Genomic DNA, 13,676 nt, shown 5'->3' on the forward strand with positions numbered 1-13,676 from the left:
GGTTAGGGAGTTAGATGCAAAAATATTTGAAAATAAGGGAGTTGTAGATCAACAAATTTCTATTAGGGATTAAATCTCAATAAGAAATGAGGCAGAGAGATTTATCTTCAATTGCCTATAAGATTTTTTCTAAAACTTGAATATATATTTAAAAAAATGTATAATTTTACAATGAAAATAAAAAACTAAAATATTTTTCTACAAATAAAAAACAAGAGGAAATTTTACTATAAAAATAAAAAACAAACTACTTTGACTAAAAAAAAAAAAAAAAACAAAGAAGTCAACCGATTCATAGAACACAAAATTGAATAGTCACATACATACACGTAACATAGTTATAACCTTATGTTGTATATACCAAATTAAATACTATAACTCAATCAAGCACAATTCTAAACAAATATATATAGCAAAAATAAATTAGAGATGAACTAAATATATAAATCTCAAATCGTACTTAAATTAAATTAAAATCTATTTACAAATCCTAAATTAGCCAAACAGATAAATAAAGTAGAAAATGAACATAAATCATTAGCAAAAAATTAAATTAATAATATTTATATATACTGAATCATATAACATAACAGTTTATATAAAATTGTTGGGATATGAAGCATGATTATATCCTAAAATTTAGGGATTTGATTTGGATATTATATTTTAGATTTTAGAGATATGATTTGAGTATTATTGTCAAAGGCTTAGGCTATAAATATCCATGTATTCTCACTTTAACAAGTGTCTGCGTAGTAAAATTCCTGGCTTGGCAGCGCTCCCAGACGTAAATCATCGTGATCGAACTGGGTTACCAAATTCTTGATCGTCTCATCTTGATTTCCTGGAAACTTCCTTAACAAGTGGTATCAGAGTCTGGTTCGTTGGTAAGTTGGATTGGGAGGCATCGGATATTGATTGTGGCTGTGGGAATCCCTTGTGACTTGCGGAAGTACCTTGTGTCGAAAGTCTCCTGGCGGTGTTGGGTCGGTCCCGACTGGTAGGTCAGGTAGCGGGTCCCTTTGTGATAAGCGGTGCAAGGTAGGCAGGGAAGGATAAGGGTTTCGGAAAACGCCGGGCAGAAGATAACAGAGATGTGCTCTCATATCAAGTGAGCCTTGGGGTTTGTTTGTGGGAGTCAAGATGGGTGATCGTCATGTTGTCAAGGTATTCGATGGTATGAACATCGGTTTCTGAAATATGCAGAGCGAAGATTACATGTATGGTAAAGATCTAGATGCGGTATTGAAGGAGAAATCCGAAGATATGGATGAAGTCGAATACAAGAAGATCGACAGGAAGACGATGAGTGCAGTTCGACTAACCCTTTGGGAGAATGTCTCAACTGAATTTAGATTTGAGGCAAAGGGAAATGGTGAAGATAAAAAATGGTCAAAGTTGAAGCCGGAGCACGGACAAGGAAGATGCAAGTCAGGTGGTAGGTGGTATATTGGAACTGAAATGAGCACTTCAAACGACAGTGTAGGGCGCCGGAGAAGGATCAGGGTTCAGCAAACGCAACGGAAGAGATATCTGATGCGCTAATTCTGAGCGTCAGCAGTACAATGGAGTCATGGATTTTGGTCTCAGGAGCGTCATTCCACTAATGCAGTGATTCGGGAATCATGGAATCCTATATCACAGGTAATTTTGGTGTTGTCTATCTTGCAAATGATGAGACACTGAAAATTGTAGGTAAAAGAATGGTTCGATTCAGAACACCGAATGGTGGGGAGTGGTGATTGGATGAGGTATGTTGAAGTGGAAGATGAAATCAGTCTTCAAGTGGGAGATTGTTGGTATATGAAGCCTGATTATATCCTAAAATCTAGGGATATAATTTGGATATTATATTTTAGATTTTAGAGATATGATTTGAATATTATTGTCAAAGGCTTAGGCTATAAATATCCATGTATTCTCACTTTAACAAGTGCCTGCGTAGTAAAATTCCTGGCTTGGTAGCGCCCCCAGACGTAGATCATCGTGATCGAACTGGGTTACCAAATTCTTGTGTTCTTTTGTCTTTGTTGTTTCATCTTAATTTCCTGGAATTTTCATAACAAAAATAGAGACAGTAAAACACTCAGATAAAGAGAGAGGAGGACTCCAATGATCGGTGGACCGGCGGCGGCCGGCCGGCGAGCTCGGGATAGGGCAGCGGCAGACAACAGTGGACTGGGCGATTCAAGCGAGAAGACGAGTAAGAGCAGAGACAAATTTGATGGAATTTAATTTAATTTTATCCTTTTAAACCTAACCCTAAAATTTATATAATAAAATTTAATTTATAAATTTACTAAATATATAAGTGGGCTATCTTAATACAATAGAAAAAATATCAATCCAAAGCCCACTTTAGTATCCATATCTTCTGTAAGAGCCCAATTTTATCATCTTTCTCAATTTTTCTATTCAATCAGCGCGATTGCAACTCTTATATCTTGGAAAACATTGCCCACAGCGGCGATCCGACGAAATCGAGGGAGCTGAATGATTAGAATCTAGGGTATGCTTTACTACTCATTGGAATTTTCTTGTTGGCTCGAGGGGGCTTCAGCCTCCCCGAGCACCCTACTACTTCCGCCACTGCACCAAACCCCTCTAACTCTATATCTCATACACCCAAAACCCCCACTTTCTATTTTACCCCAAACAACACACGCGGTTATAATTCCTAATTAAGAACCTAACAAACCAATTAATGGGCTGAGGAATTGGGTTGGGTTTGGATTTAGCATAAATGATTTGGTTTGGGTTAAAGGGCTTAGACCGAGTCCTGTGAGTTGGGCTAAGGAGTGGCGAACTAATTATATTTATCGAGTGTCTAATTAGTTAGACATCGAACGGCTTAAATTCTCAACAACATAAAAAAGTCCAACTCCGTAGAGAGGGTGAGAGATGGCTGGTTTTATAGATAAATAAATATAGATGTGTGATGTGATACTTTGGTTGAAAAATGAGTTATGGGTATCATATATTTGGGAAAAAAATACTTTTATAAAATAATTTTTATAATAAAAGAGAAAACATGATCATGTTGTTTTAAAAAATATTACTTGGTTATTGTTGGAGTTTTGTTTTACTTAATTAAATTAAGAAAATATTTAAATTTTACACCTACGATTGATATTCCTTGTCACGTTCATTAAACACCCTTTAGATTTTGAATAAATGTATGTGTACATAAATTAATTGATATTGTCCATTTTCATATGTTTGTTTGCAGTTTTTTATTTTCAATATCTATGTCGATATTCTCGTATATGTAATAACGTTTATTGTTATAAATAGGAAAATAATAAGGGGAGAATCCGAGCTTAATAACAAATAGTTATAAACTTTTTTCCACTACAAATAGTTTATAGTTTGTACTTGTCTATCTGAAATCACTAATTTCAATTTATGATTCAAAAGTTGTTGGTATCTTTGTTTTTTATTTTGCGCTATTCAATATGTTCTGACATTTCAATTATCCATAAAAAAGAATGCAAAGCTATTTTTCATTAAAAAATTAAGGTAAAATTGCTTATAACTCCCATGTGGTTTCAAAATTCAGCGTAAAATCTCCCTGTACTTTAAAAATTACATGGTACTCCCTTATACTTTAAAAAACGTTGCATGAAACCCCACCACCATGAAACTTTCCTTGTGTGCTAAGATGATGATTTCCTATCTATATGTTTTGCATGGCATGGGGTTTTATGCAATATTTTTTAAAGTATAAGTGAGCGTCATGCAATTTTTTAAAGTAAAATGGGGATTTATGCTGAGTTTGGGAACCACAAAGTGGTTTCATGCAACATTTTTTAAAGTATAAGGGGATGTCATGTAATTTTTAAAATAGAAGGGAAATTTACGCTGAGTTTCGAAACCACAAGGGAGTTATGGACAATTTTGCCAAAAATTAAATTCAAAATAAGTTCAAAGCCCAAGCGCAATTAAGCCTACTCTAGAATTTTTTCCTTGAAAAAAAGAGGTAGTGAGAGAAAGATAAAGTACGTTCAGTTGTGTCCTATTTCTGTTTATGCATTAAATTTTTATCCTGGAAATCAGGCCAACCAAGAAGGTGTAAGCGGGATTCGAACTAGTGACTACCTTAATATTTTCATTGAAGGTCTTATGTGTTAAGATTTTTAAAATAGAATTAAATAGTATTATGTATATTTTGAATGGAAAATAAGTATGATGTGGTTTGATTTTCAAGAAAAAATAGCAATATCACAATGTCACTTACTACTCTATTTTAAGATTTTGAGTCAAAAACTTGGAGAATTTTTTGATATCCAAAATTAATTTACCATTGATAATAATAATAGAAATTTTATTTATATGATAAAATTTACATAAACTAAAAGTGGAATTAGGCCATCAATTTCATTTTCCTAAAAAAAAAATAAAAAATCAACAATGTCTAGACTAGTATAAATATTAGCACATTCATGCATGAAAAAACACAACAATATCATTAAAATCTTGCAAGCCTAACTTCTTATCCATTATTGACATCATTAGTACTTCATCAATCCGAATCTTCAACACAAAAGGCCAGCCGTCGCAAGAACCCCAATAGAAAAGATAGAGAAGAAGAGTGACCTTCAAGCAACTTTCTAAAAGCGCCGACCCGGGCTTTTTAAAAAAGCAAGCGAGCTTTGCACTCTAACAGGTGCAAAGGCCGGCGTCGTAGTGTTCTCCCTATGAGACAAAGCTCATTCATTTCGGCATCCCAATATCAACTCAATCGCTGCCAAGTTCCTCACCCCGGAGAACATCAATGTAGGCAATCAGTTGATGGAGGGTCGAGACGTGGCCCAGATGCAACAAAGTGAGCTAGATGATCTGGCTCGAGTTGAGGAGAGTATAGCTGCTGAGAAAGCACGGGGCAAAGATCTAGTAAGTTGAGGAGGGAGAATTTGATACCCTTTGGAAGCCCAAGTCTAGAGGGACTCGGATATGAGCAACTACAATCGTTGAAAGAAGCCGTAAGTCAATTTGGAAATGATTTAAAGAATATGGTTAGGCAAATAAAAGGATTATTTATTTAAATAAATATTTATAAGATGTTTATTATTAATGCAGGTAAAATAATTCTTGAAAACTAATTTGGAAGCCCAAAATTGGCTATAAAAAATGAATAATGGTTTCAGAAGCGAAAAACAGTCGCAACGCAAAAGTCAACAAAAGTCAATGCACGAAAGGCAAAGTCAATGATCAAAGGTTAACGCTGGTGCAGAATTCCAATGACGGCTGCATAGAAGTCAGCGGGTGCGGAAACCAAGCGGCAGCTGCATTTACTCAACGTGGAAGGCCATGAATGGAGGTGAGCAAAGCGACGGCTACACGGGAAGCAACGGCGGTTGCGCGGAAAACAAGCCACGGCTGTGCAGAAATTTGAGCAAGCGCAGAATTCTAGATGCGGTTTCACGGACACCAGCGAGCATTAACAGCCAACCGCCACATTTATTATCACGGAAAGCTGGCGAGGCCAGAAACCAGTGAAGCAGACGCATTTATTGCGCCAACCAACATTAATTTTGCATAGAATTTCACTGCATTTATGTCTCATGCACCCCCAGCTGCTGCATTTACTGCACAACATTCTCCCCGCACTCTTAATTTAATTCATGCATCATTACTTAGCCAATTTTTGGGTTGTTTTGTGTATTTTTTTATTCTAAAATCTTCTACAAAATAGCTAGTTATTAGTAAGTTAATAAGTATTAATAGCTATTTTTCGAGGTAGTTATTTATGAGCGGATGTAACCGCCAAGCTTCTAGAAGCTTCCTTCTCCTATATCTCTTCTCTTTGTATATTATATAAATAACCATACACACTACCCATCATTCCGTACACTCTATTTTCTCCATTTTTTTTCCTCCATACTTTTATCTAGTTTAATAATATGAGTTTTTTCGGCTTTGTGTCGTGAGCAAGTTGATTCCTTCATTTTCTTTTAATTCCAACATACTATTTTAGCTAATAAAATTCCTGTCATATTTCTCTACCTCACCTTCACCCAAAAAATTCCATGTTTGATTTGAATTGTTCAAGCTAGATTTCGACAAGGCTGTGGAAGAATATAGAAGAATTGACTATTTTAGCCTAGTTTCGCGTTGTATTCATTAACATATTCTAGGTAGTTCAACTTAGCTAAGTATGCGGGAGCCTTGTCGACTTGCTTAGTTGTTGTTTTGAATTCGATTCTGATTAAAAGAAGTAACACAGTGGTAAAGCCACTATCGGAAGGTTGGAAGAATAATTAATTACGCATAGGCGTGGATCTATTGGGCCAAAGAATTTCTAGTGACAGTAGACTTTCTTGCTTATAATGTTCTTCGTCGGGTGTCGCTGAAGCCTTGTTGTAAATCCCCTAAGGTCAAGTACCAACCGAGTCGAGAATTGGGCTTAAGCGAGCACATGCGATCACACTCCTTCCTCCGAGCCGCCCCGCAATTTTACATATATTTTTCGCTATCACACCATTGTCATCTCGCTCATTTCATCCATGGAATTCTAGCCATTGAGAAACGCAAAAGTCAGACACAAGCACCTCGTTCCATCCTTTTCGAGATAAGTATATTTTATCATTTTTAGTTAAATTTAATTTCTGCAATTTATCTTTTCAGTTTTTTCGATTGCATTAACTCATTGCACTTTTTCTAATTAAATATAGGATATTCCCATATTCCCTGAGCTCGACCCGGACACTCACCGATTAAAGAGAATTTTTTATTTTTTGACGAAATTTTTGGAGTTACTACACGAACACGCACGATACTATTTTCATTTTATACATATATCATTTTTCGTATCTTGAAAGATATTTTTTTTTTTTTTTTTTTTTTTTTTTTTTTAGAATCTCCCAAAACTCTTCGATCAAATTTTGGCGCCGTTGCCGGGGAATAAGTGTAAGTATCTTTGTTATAATTGGAAAATATTGAGTTTAATGTTAATTTATTTTTAATTCTGAAATTTATTTTTATTTTGAACATCTAATCCATTAGCAGCATGTTTTGTAGATTTCGAGAATATGATATCCTTCAATGATCAAAGCTGGATAGTATCTATCCTTTTCAAAAAAATTTCAACCGCTTGCAGCATTGCCTCAGTTCTGCCTATGTTGTCTTCCATTTCTCTGTTTTTCTTCTTCTATATATAAATTCATAGCATAATAATAATAATAATAATAATAACAATAAATATAAATAATATAACAACAACTTCTAAACATATATATAATAATAAATAATTAAATAAATTGATGCGCAGGCGCTGCCTCTTTCTTTTATATAAATAATAATAATAATAGTAATAATAAATAAATAAATAAATAAATAATATTACTAATAATAATAATAACTGTAATAATAAATAATATTAATCATAATTTTCTGTACATTCAGGACTTACGCGATGATCCGCTCGTCCCTTTAGAATAATAAAATTGAAACGAGTCTGTTCTTGTAAACTCCGCTCGCAAGCGGTGATTCGAAGTCCTCTTTACACCGCTGCTAAAGATGACAGGGCGGTGATTCGAAGTCCTCTTTACACCGCTGCTAAAGATGACAGGGCCGTTGTCTTCTCCTAAGCCGTTGGAAGCCACCGCTGAAGCCATGGAGGCTCCACTTGCACGATTCTCCCAATTACTTCATCAGCCAAGTGGCGAAAACAAACGGAAGGAGTGAGCGGGTCCGCAAGCGAACCCGAAGGCTAGCCTCACGGTGATTTAATCTCAAATATGCAGTGGGGAAGTGTTCAATTTCAATTTGGCATAGTTAATTTATTATTCATTAAGCCATATAAATAATGTGTGCTAATTAATTTATATGAGATTAAATTATTTTGGCCTAATTTATTCTTATTTATTTATTTATTATGTTACTTAATTTATTTTGTGTAAATTATTTTTTTAAATTTATTGTTGTCTAATTTATGTTGAATTAAATTATTTTATATTATTGTATTTATTTTTATTTAAAATAAAGTTAGCCGTGAAATATATTATTTTCTTGAGTCAATTGATTTTAAAATAGTCCGAACCGGCACGCCCGGCCTGAGCACAACTTGGTTTGAAACCGAGCTATGCCAGGATTTTTTGGTTTACTTTGAATTATTTTTTTTGTTTTAAATTAATTTAACAAAATTTTTATTAAATGGAACCATATATAAACAAGACAAGTACCATCAAGCTACATCTTGATTTTTATCATTATTTCATTAATTAATATACATATAAAGATATTAATTAGAAATATTAATTTTAATAAATCGGGCTGGGCCACACACGGCCCACAAAATTTCAGGCCTTCTTTTAGAGGCCCAAGCACGGCTTTTATTCACGGCGGGTTTGGATTGATTTTTTGAACTGTGCCTATCTTTGCCAGCTCTAGGTATAATTTTGATAGAGTTTTGACCATTTTGCCCTTATTATTTATTTGTGATGCTTGTATAAATTGTATTGACAAAGAGAAAAGAGAAAGTTTATAGTAAACAAATTAAGCCGGAGGGGGTATAGCTTATGGTATAGTAACTTTTTCTTATGGAATAATAGTTGTATGATATTATGTTGAAAGATCATATTTGTTACAATGATGAGATACTATTAATTATACATCATTTATGTTGTTAATCAAGCATGACCCTTGTTTAGTAAATGCGTCTCAAATTTATTTGTTCAATACATTTTTCTACTTTTAAAAACGTGTTTGTGCTTTTATTTTTTATTTTTGAATTTATTGAGGGAAGTTTTCTGTCCCCAACGGAAGTTTTTGATGAATAGTGGAAATTTGGGAAACTCTCCCAAACAAACACACCCTTAGAAAAATTTAGGGCTGCCTCTATTCCCTCCCAGTGCCGTCGTTCTATTGAAGTTAGATCTTCAGGTGCAATCACTGGAAAGTGTCTCCAGCGCCGACCCACCAGGTAAGTTTTCATACATCTATTCATTGATAATCCTCATGTTGTTCGAAATTGAAACCTGATTGGTTGTAAGTTTTTTTTTTTTAAAGAATAATTATTTGTAGTTTCTAGAACTAGGTTTTTCACTACCACGCGCCTTTCTCTCCGGCCGTGGTTCGGCCACGATCAGGTAGGTGGCTTCTCCCCCTTCCCTCTTCCCTTATTTCGTGTCGGGGGTGCTATATATACCCTGATATCCGCTTACGGCAGCCCTATCCTCTTATTAGCTTTGAGATTTTCATTATCGCTTTTGTTCCATCTTCTGAAGTATGTTTTTAGCCTTTCTAGATTACATATTACTTTGTTTTGCTGAGATTTTTCGCACCTTAAGTCTTCAATATGTATGTTTTTCATGTTGATTTATTGTATTCTTTGTCTCTATAGCCGTATTTGACCCTGTGTTTGAATGAATTTTCATGATCTAATTTTTTCTTTATTAGTCTTGTTTTGATAGCTCTTTTGTTTTTGGATTTATCTTTTTATATCGATTTATGAGTGGAATTGTTAAATTGGTGTAACGAGAGATTTTATTTAGGAAACTATGATTTGCTAGATTGAGAAGATTATTAAATATAATCAGAATTTTTTTTCCCCTTTCTTTCTTTACATAGGATTAATGGTTGAAATTTCACAAAATAATGGTGGATTTTCTCTGAATGGTTATCTTTTTAAAATAAATAAATAAATAATATCTAATATATGATTGTGAGTAAAGTTCTGTTGAAATCTATAAACACACAAACACATATACTTTTGTTATCCCATGCCTTATGGGATACCTTTGCAACAAGGTGCACCTTGAGTTTCAAATAATTATGAATCCATGTTACTCTCTAGTTTGTGGAGTATTTATTTTGTGGAGTAGTTATTAAAGGATCGGGACATCATGATGTAGAGGTTCTTTCTACTCCCTCAAATTGTACTATGGGTATGTAGTTCATTTAAATCTGAACATTCAAATAAATTTAATGTTTAAGTGGTTTTGGAGTGGCAGTTATTTCGAAACAATTTAAAGTGTGTTTACCCATGTGTTCTAAGTCATTCTTGAATGTTCTTGTTTTCATGAACCTTGACTTCTATCCTACATGGATTTCATGACACTTTTTTCTAACATTTTGGTCAATGAAGGTTAAAAACAAAAAAAAATGGCTTATAGACGTCATGAGGGCTCCATATCTCACCTGACCGAGAAGGAGTTATCACCATTAATTCCCCGCTTTTTCCATGTATTGGATGATGCTGATGTCTCACATGCACTGGTACTCTTTCATTCAAGTTGAATTTTTGGACTTTTTAGTCTTAACCTTTGGGATAATGTTGCTTGTAATCATGTTGTAATATGCAGTGTTTATTATTATGGGATGAAAACATGGTGGTTTGGCGAAAAATTACTGAACTTTAAGTAATTTATTGCATTAAGAAAGTATCCTCTCATCACCCACCAACATGTTGAGTACTAAATGTTATATTTTTGGGATGTTTAATAGCCAAATTGTTGATCTGTGTAGATGAAATTCTTCTATAATTTCTGCAATTTTTATAAAGCATGTCTTGTAAAAAATTTAATATTTTTGCAGCGCTTGCCATCTTCATTTGCTCCAAGGGTGGAGCACTTGGTGGACCAAGAAATCCTCCTTGAGGATTTATGTGGGCAGATCTGGCCCGTAACTCTATCCTATGTTGACAATGCATTAGCATTCGCATCAGGATGGAAAATATTTTATAGGGACCATGCTCTTGAGGGAGGATGTTCCTTGATATTTAACTATGTAGGAGATAGGCAAATTTCTGTTCAAATATATGATCCAAGTGGCTGTGAAAGAACTTGCTTCACCTATCCGGTGCGACAGTTGAACAATCACAACTACAATCATGTTGGAGTTGAGGGAATTTCCGAAATAGGATCAGCTCCTCAAACTGCAGCCATGGGGATTCCTCAAAGAAAGGGAGTCTTTATTTCTGATATCCATAATGGTGAGATAACTTCTACCTCCCTACTTGTTTCCTCTAGTTTTCTAACATTGATGATAACTTTAACGGTATTCTGTTTCTGTTAATATTGTCCTATTTCTTACATTTGTTTAGTTGATTTAGTGAATAGGCTAGTGTTTATTTTCATGGGTTCTCATGAGTAGTATTGGTTGGTCTCTAAAAAGTGAATGTGCAAAAAATCTATCAAGAGTTTGGTCTTGAAACATGAATTTATAGCTATTTGCGTGCATTTTATTTTCGTTGACAATGCTAAATCTATGCAAATTATATACCTTATGAAGTTGGATATGGGGTTTATTTTATGCCATGGTATCAATCAAAGCCAATTTTTTTATCCGTGTTGTAATTTATTAGATGCAATAAACGGGAAAAGTTATGGAAAAGGGAAAGAGCCAATCATCGGGAAGAAATGGGGATCCATTCACCTTGATGCAACCCCAATTATGCCGCCACCAGGTATACTTTTTTCTTTATTTTGTTTTATTTTTTTCTTTAAATCTAATCTTTGAAAGCATTCTAAATTCTTTCATTTGTAACTGAACGAAGTTAGCATTGTCTGGATATTTTTGTTACTATTTGCTTTCCATCTTATTATCTTATTGGTTTTAACTGTATTTGAGAAAAATCTATATAAATTATATGTCATGGTTTTCAATATTTCTTTAGTTAAACATTCTATCTCAATGGTTTAGGATTTAGCAAACCGATGGGAGGTATCTCCCTGAAAAGAATGGATGCCTCCACACTCATAATCCCAACAGAGACAAAATTTGTGCCTGTGAAACAAGAGGACCCTATAAGTCCTCCTCCTGGTATAGTGTCTGATTTCTTTATTTTACTATTATTTTTATATTCGATCTTTTATAACATTCTTAATTCTTGCATTTATGACTGAATGGCATTGTATGGATACTTTTATTACTATTTGCTCTCCGTCATTTTATCTTTATTGTTTTGACTACATTTAAGAAAAATCAATATAAATTGTATGTCATATGGTTTTCAATATTTCTTTAGTTTAACATTCCTTCTCAATGGTTTAGGGTTTAGCAAGCCAATGGGATGTATCTCATTGGAAAGATTGGATGCCTCCAGACTTGTAATCCCAACGGAGGCAGAACTTGTTTCTGTGAAACAAGAGGACCCCATAAGCCCACCTCCTGGTATAGTGTCTGCTTTCTTTATTTTACTATTATCTTTACATTTGATCTTTTATAACATTCTAAATTCTTGCATTTATGACTAAACGGCACTTTTTGGATCTATTTGCTCTCCGTCATTTTATCTTTATTGGTTTTTACTATATTAGAAAAAAATCAATATAAATTGCATGTCATATGGTTTTCAATATTTCTTTAGTTTAAAATTTCCTTTCAATGGTTTAGGGTTTAGCAAGGCGATGAGAGGTATTTTCTTGGAAAGAATAGATGCCTCCAGACTCGTAATCCCACCGGAGGCAGAACTTGTTCCTGTAAAACAAGAGGACCCTATAAGCCCGCCTCCTGGTATAGTATTTGCTTTTTTTAGTTTACTATTTTCATTGCATCCGATCTTTTATAACATTCTAAATCCTTGCATTTATGACTGAACAGAGTTGACACACTGTCTGGATACTTTTATTATTATTTCCTCTCCGTCATTTTATCTTTATTGGTTTTGACTACATTCGAGAAAAATCAATACAAATTGCATGTCATATGTTTTTCAATATTTCTTTAGTTTAACATTGCATCTCAATGGTTTAGGATTTAGCAGACCAATGGGAGGTATTTCCCAGGAGAGAATGGAAGGCTCTCGACCTGTAATCCCAATGGAGGCCGAACTCGTGCCTATCAAACAAGAAACTTTTGTGGAGGGTGGAATGGATGATACAGTGCAAGAGCGTAGGTTTTTTAAGGTCTACCATCGGCGAAAACGAATATGAAGATCAACACCATAATGATTTAATTTGTCCGGTCAACATATAAAAAATTGACTGCTTGTCCATATTTATAGGATGTGTTGCATAGACATATAATTTGTGATGAGATCAATAATAGTTTGGGTTATATTAGTTCATGTATTGTATTTATATTATATTAATGTATGGTGTGTGCTGGTTATCATTGTATCATATGGTTTCTATAGTAGATGTATCGTGAATCATTCAGTAATTATTTGTTATTTATTTGTTAGGTTAGGTTGGGAGTGGGTTGCATTACTTCCTATTTATTTGGTTATATTAGAATTGCTTCTCCTTTATTTGTTATGTTACAATTGAGTTCATAATGGTTGCTTTCTATTTGTTAGGCAGAAGTACTTATCACCCACTTGTGGTTTAGAATGTATGTATTATTTTCTTTTATGATTTAAAAATTACATGAAATTTTATTGTAACCTACTAAAAAATAATGATAATGTCACCAAAAATTTGTCGCGGAATAATATATTGTCACAACTTCTATCCAATATTTAATAAAAATTATATATAAATTAATTGTTCGGACTTCCGCAACAATCTTTGTTACAATGATTAATTTGTCCAATTTGTCGCGGAAGGCCGCACCAAATGAAAAATAAATTTATTGTTTTCAAATTTGTTGCAACTTTCCGCTACAATAGTTTAAAAAAAATAAATTATTTTTATACTTTTTACAATGCATTGTTGCGGTTGTCCGCAACAAACGATGAATAAATTTATTGTTTTCAATTTTGTTGCAACATTCCGCGACAATAATTTAAAATT

General features: G+C 33.9%; 1 protein-coding gene across 3 annotated transcripts; it reads left to right on the plus strand.

Moving 5' to 3' along the window:
- The first annotated feature begins 8,523 nt into the window (after positions 1 to 8,523).
- On the plus strand, positions 8,524 to 13,157 carry LOC127249840 (uncharacterized). Of its 3 annotated transcripts, XM_051272882.1 has the most exons (8): positions 8,528 to 8,923; positions 10,088 to 10,218; positions 10,537 to 10,933; positions 11,306 to 11,407; positions 11,644 to 11,763; positions 11,995 to 12,114; positions 12,337 to 12,456; positions 12,697 to 13,154. In XM_051272882.1, exons 2-8 carry the CDS (start codon positions 10,105 to 10,107, stop codon positions 12,873 to 12,875), a joined length of 1,152 nt encoding a protein of 383 aa, XP_051128839.1. In that variant the 5' UTR covers positions 8,528 to 8,923; positions 10,088 to 10,104; the 3' UTR covers positions 12,876 to 13,154. The 3 variants fall into 3 exon arrangements, with proteins under 3 accessions (XP_051128847.1, XP_051128839.1, XP_051128832.1); XM_051272875.1 differs by having other exon boundaries at positions 8,528 to 10,218; XM_051272890.1 differs by lacking the exon at positions 11,644 to 11,763 and having other exon boundaries at positions 8,524 to 10,218; positions 12,697 to 13,157.
- Positions 13,158 to 13,676: the final 519 nt, after the last annotated feature.

The sequence above is a fragment of the Andrographis paniculata genome, unplaced genomic scaffold, assembly GCF_009805555.1.
Source record: "Andrographis paniculata isolate CXL003 unplaced genomic scaffold, ASM980555v1 Contig11END, whole genome shotgun sequence".
Classification (NCBI taxonomy): Eukaryota; Viridiplantae; Streptophyta; class Magnoliopsida; order Lamiales; family Acanthaceae; genus Andrographis; species Andrographis paniculata.

Bases quoted from the DNA above. Each gene is read 5' to 3' on its own strand.
- LOC127249840 (XM_051272875.1), top strand. From the start codon at position 10,105: ATGGCTTATAGACGTCATGAGGGCTCCATATCTCACCTGACCGAGAAG. The intron at 10,934-11,305 runs GTGAGATAACTT...GTAATTTATTAG, and splicing joins TATTTCTGATATCCATAATG to ATGCAATAAACGGGAAAAGT. The intron at 12,115-12,336 runs GTATAGTGTCTG...TCAATGGTTTAG, and splicing joins CCCCATAAGCCCACCTCCTG to GGTTTAGCAAGGCGATGAGA.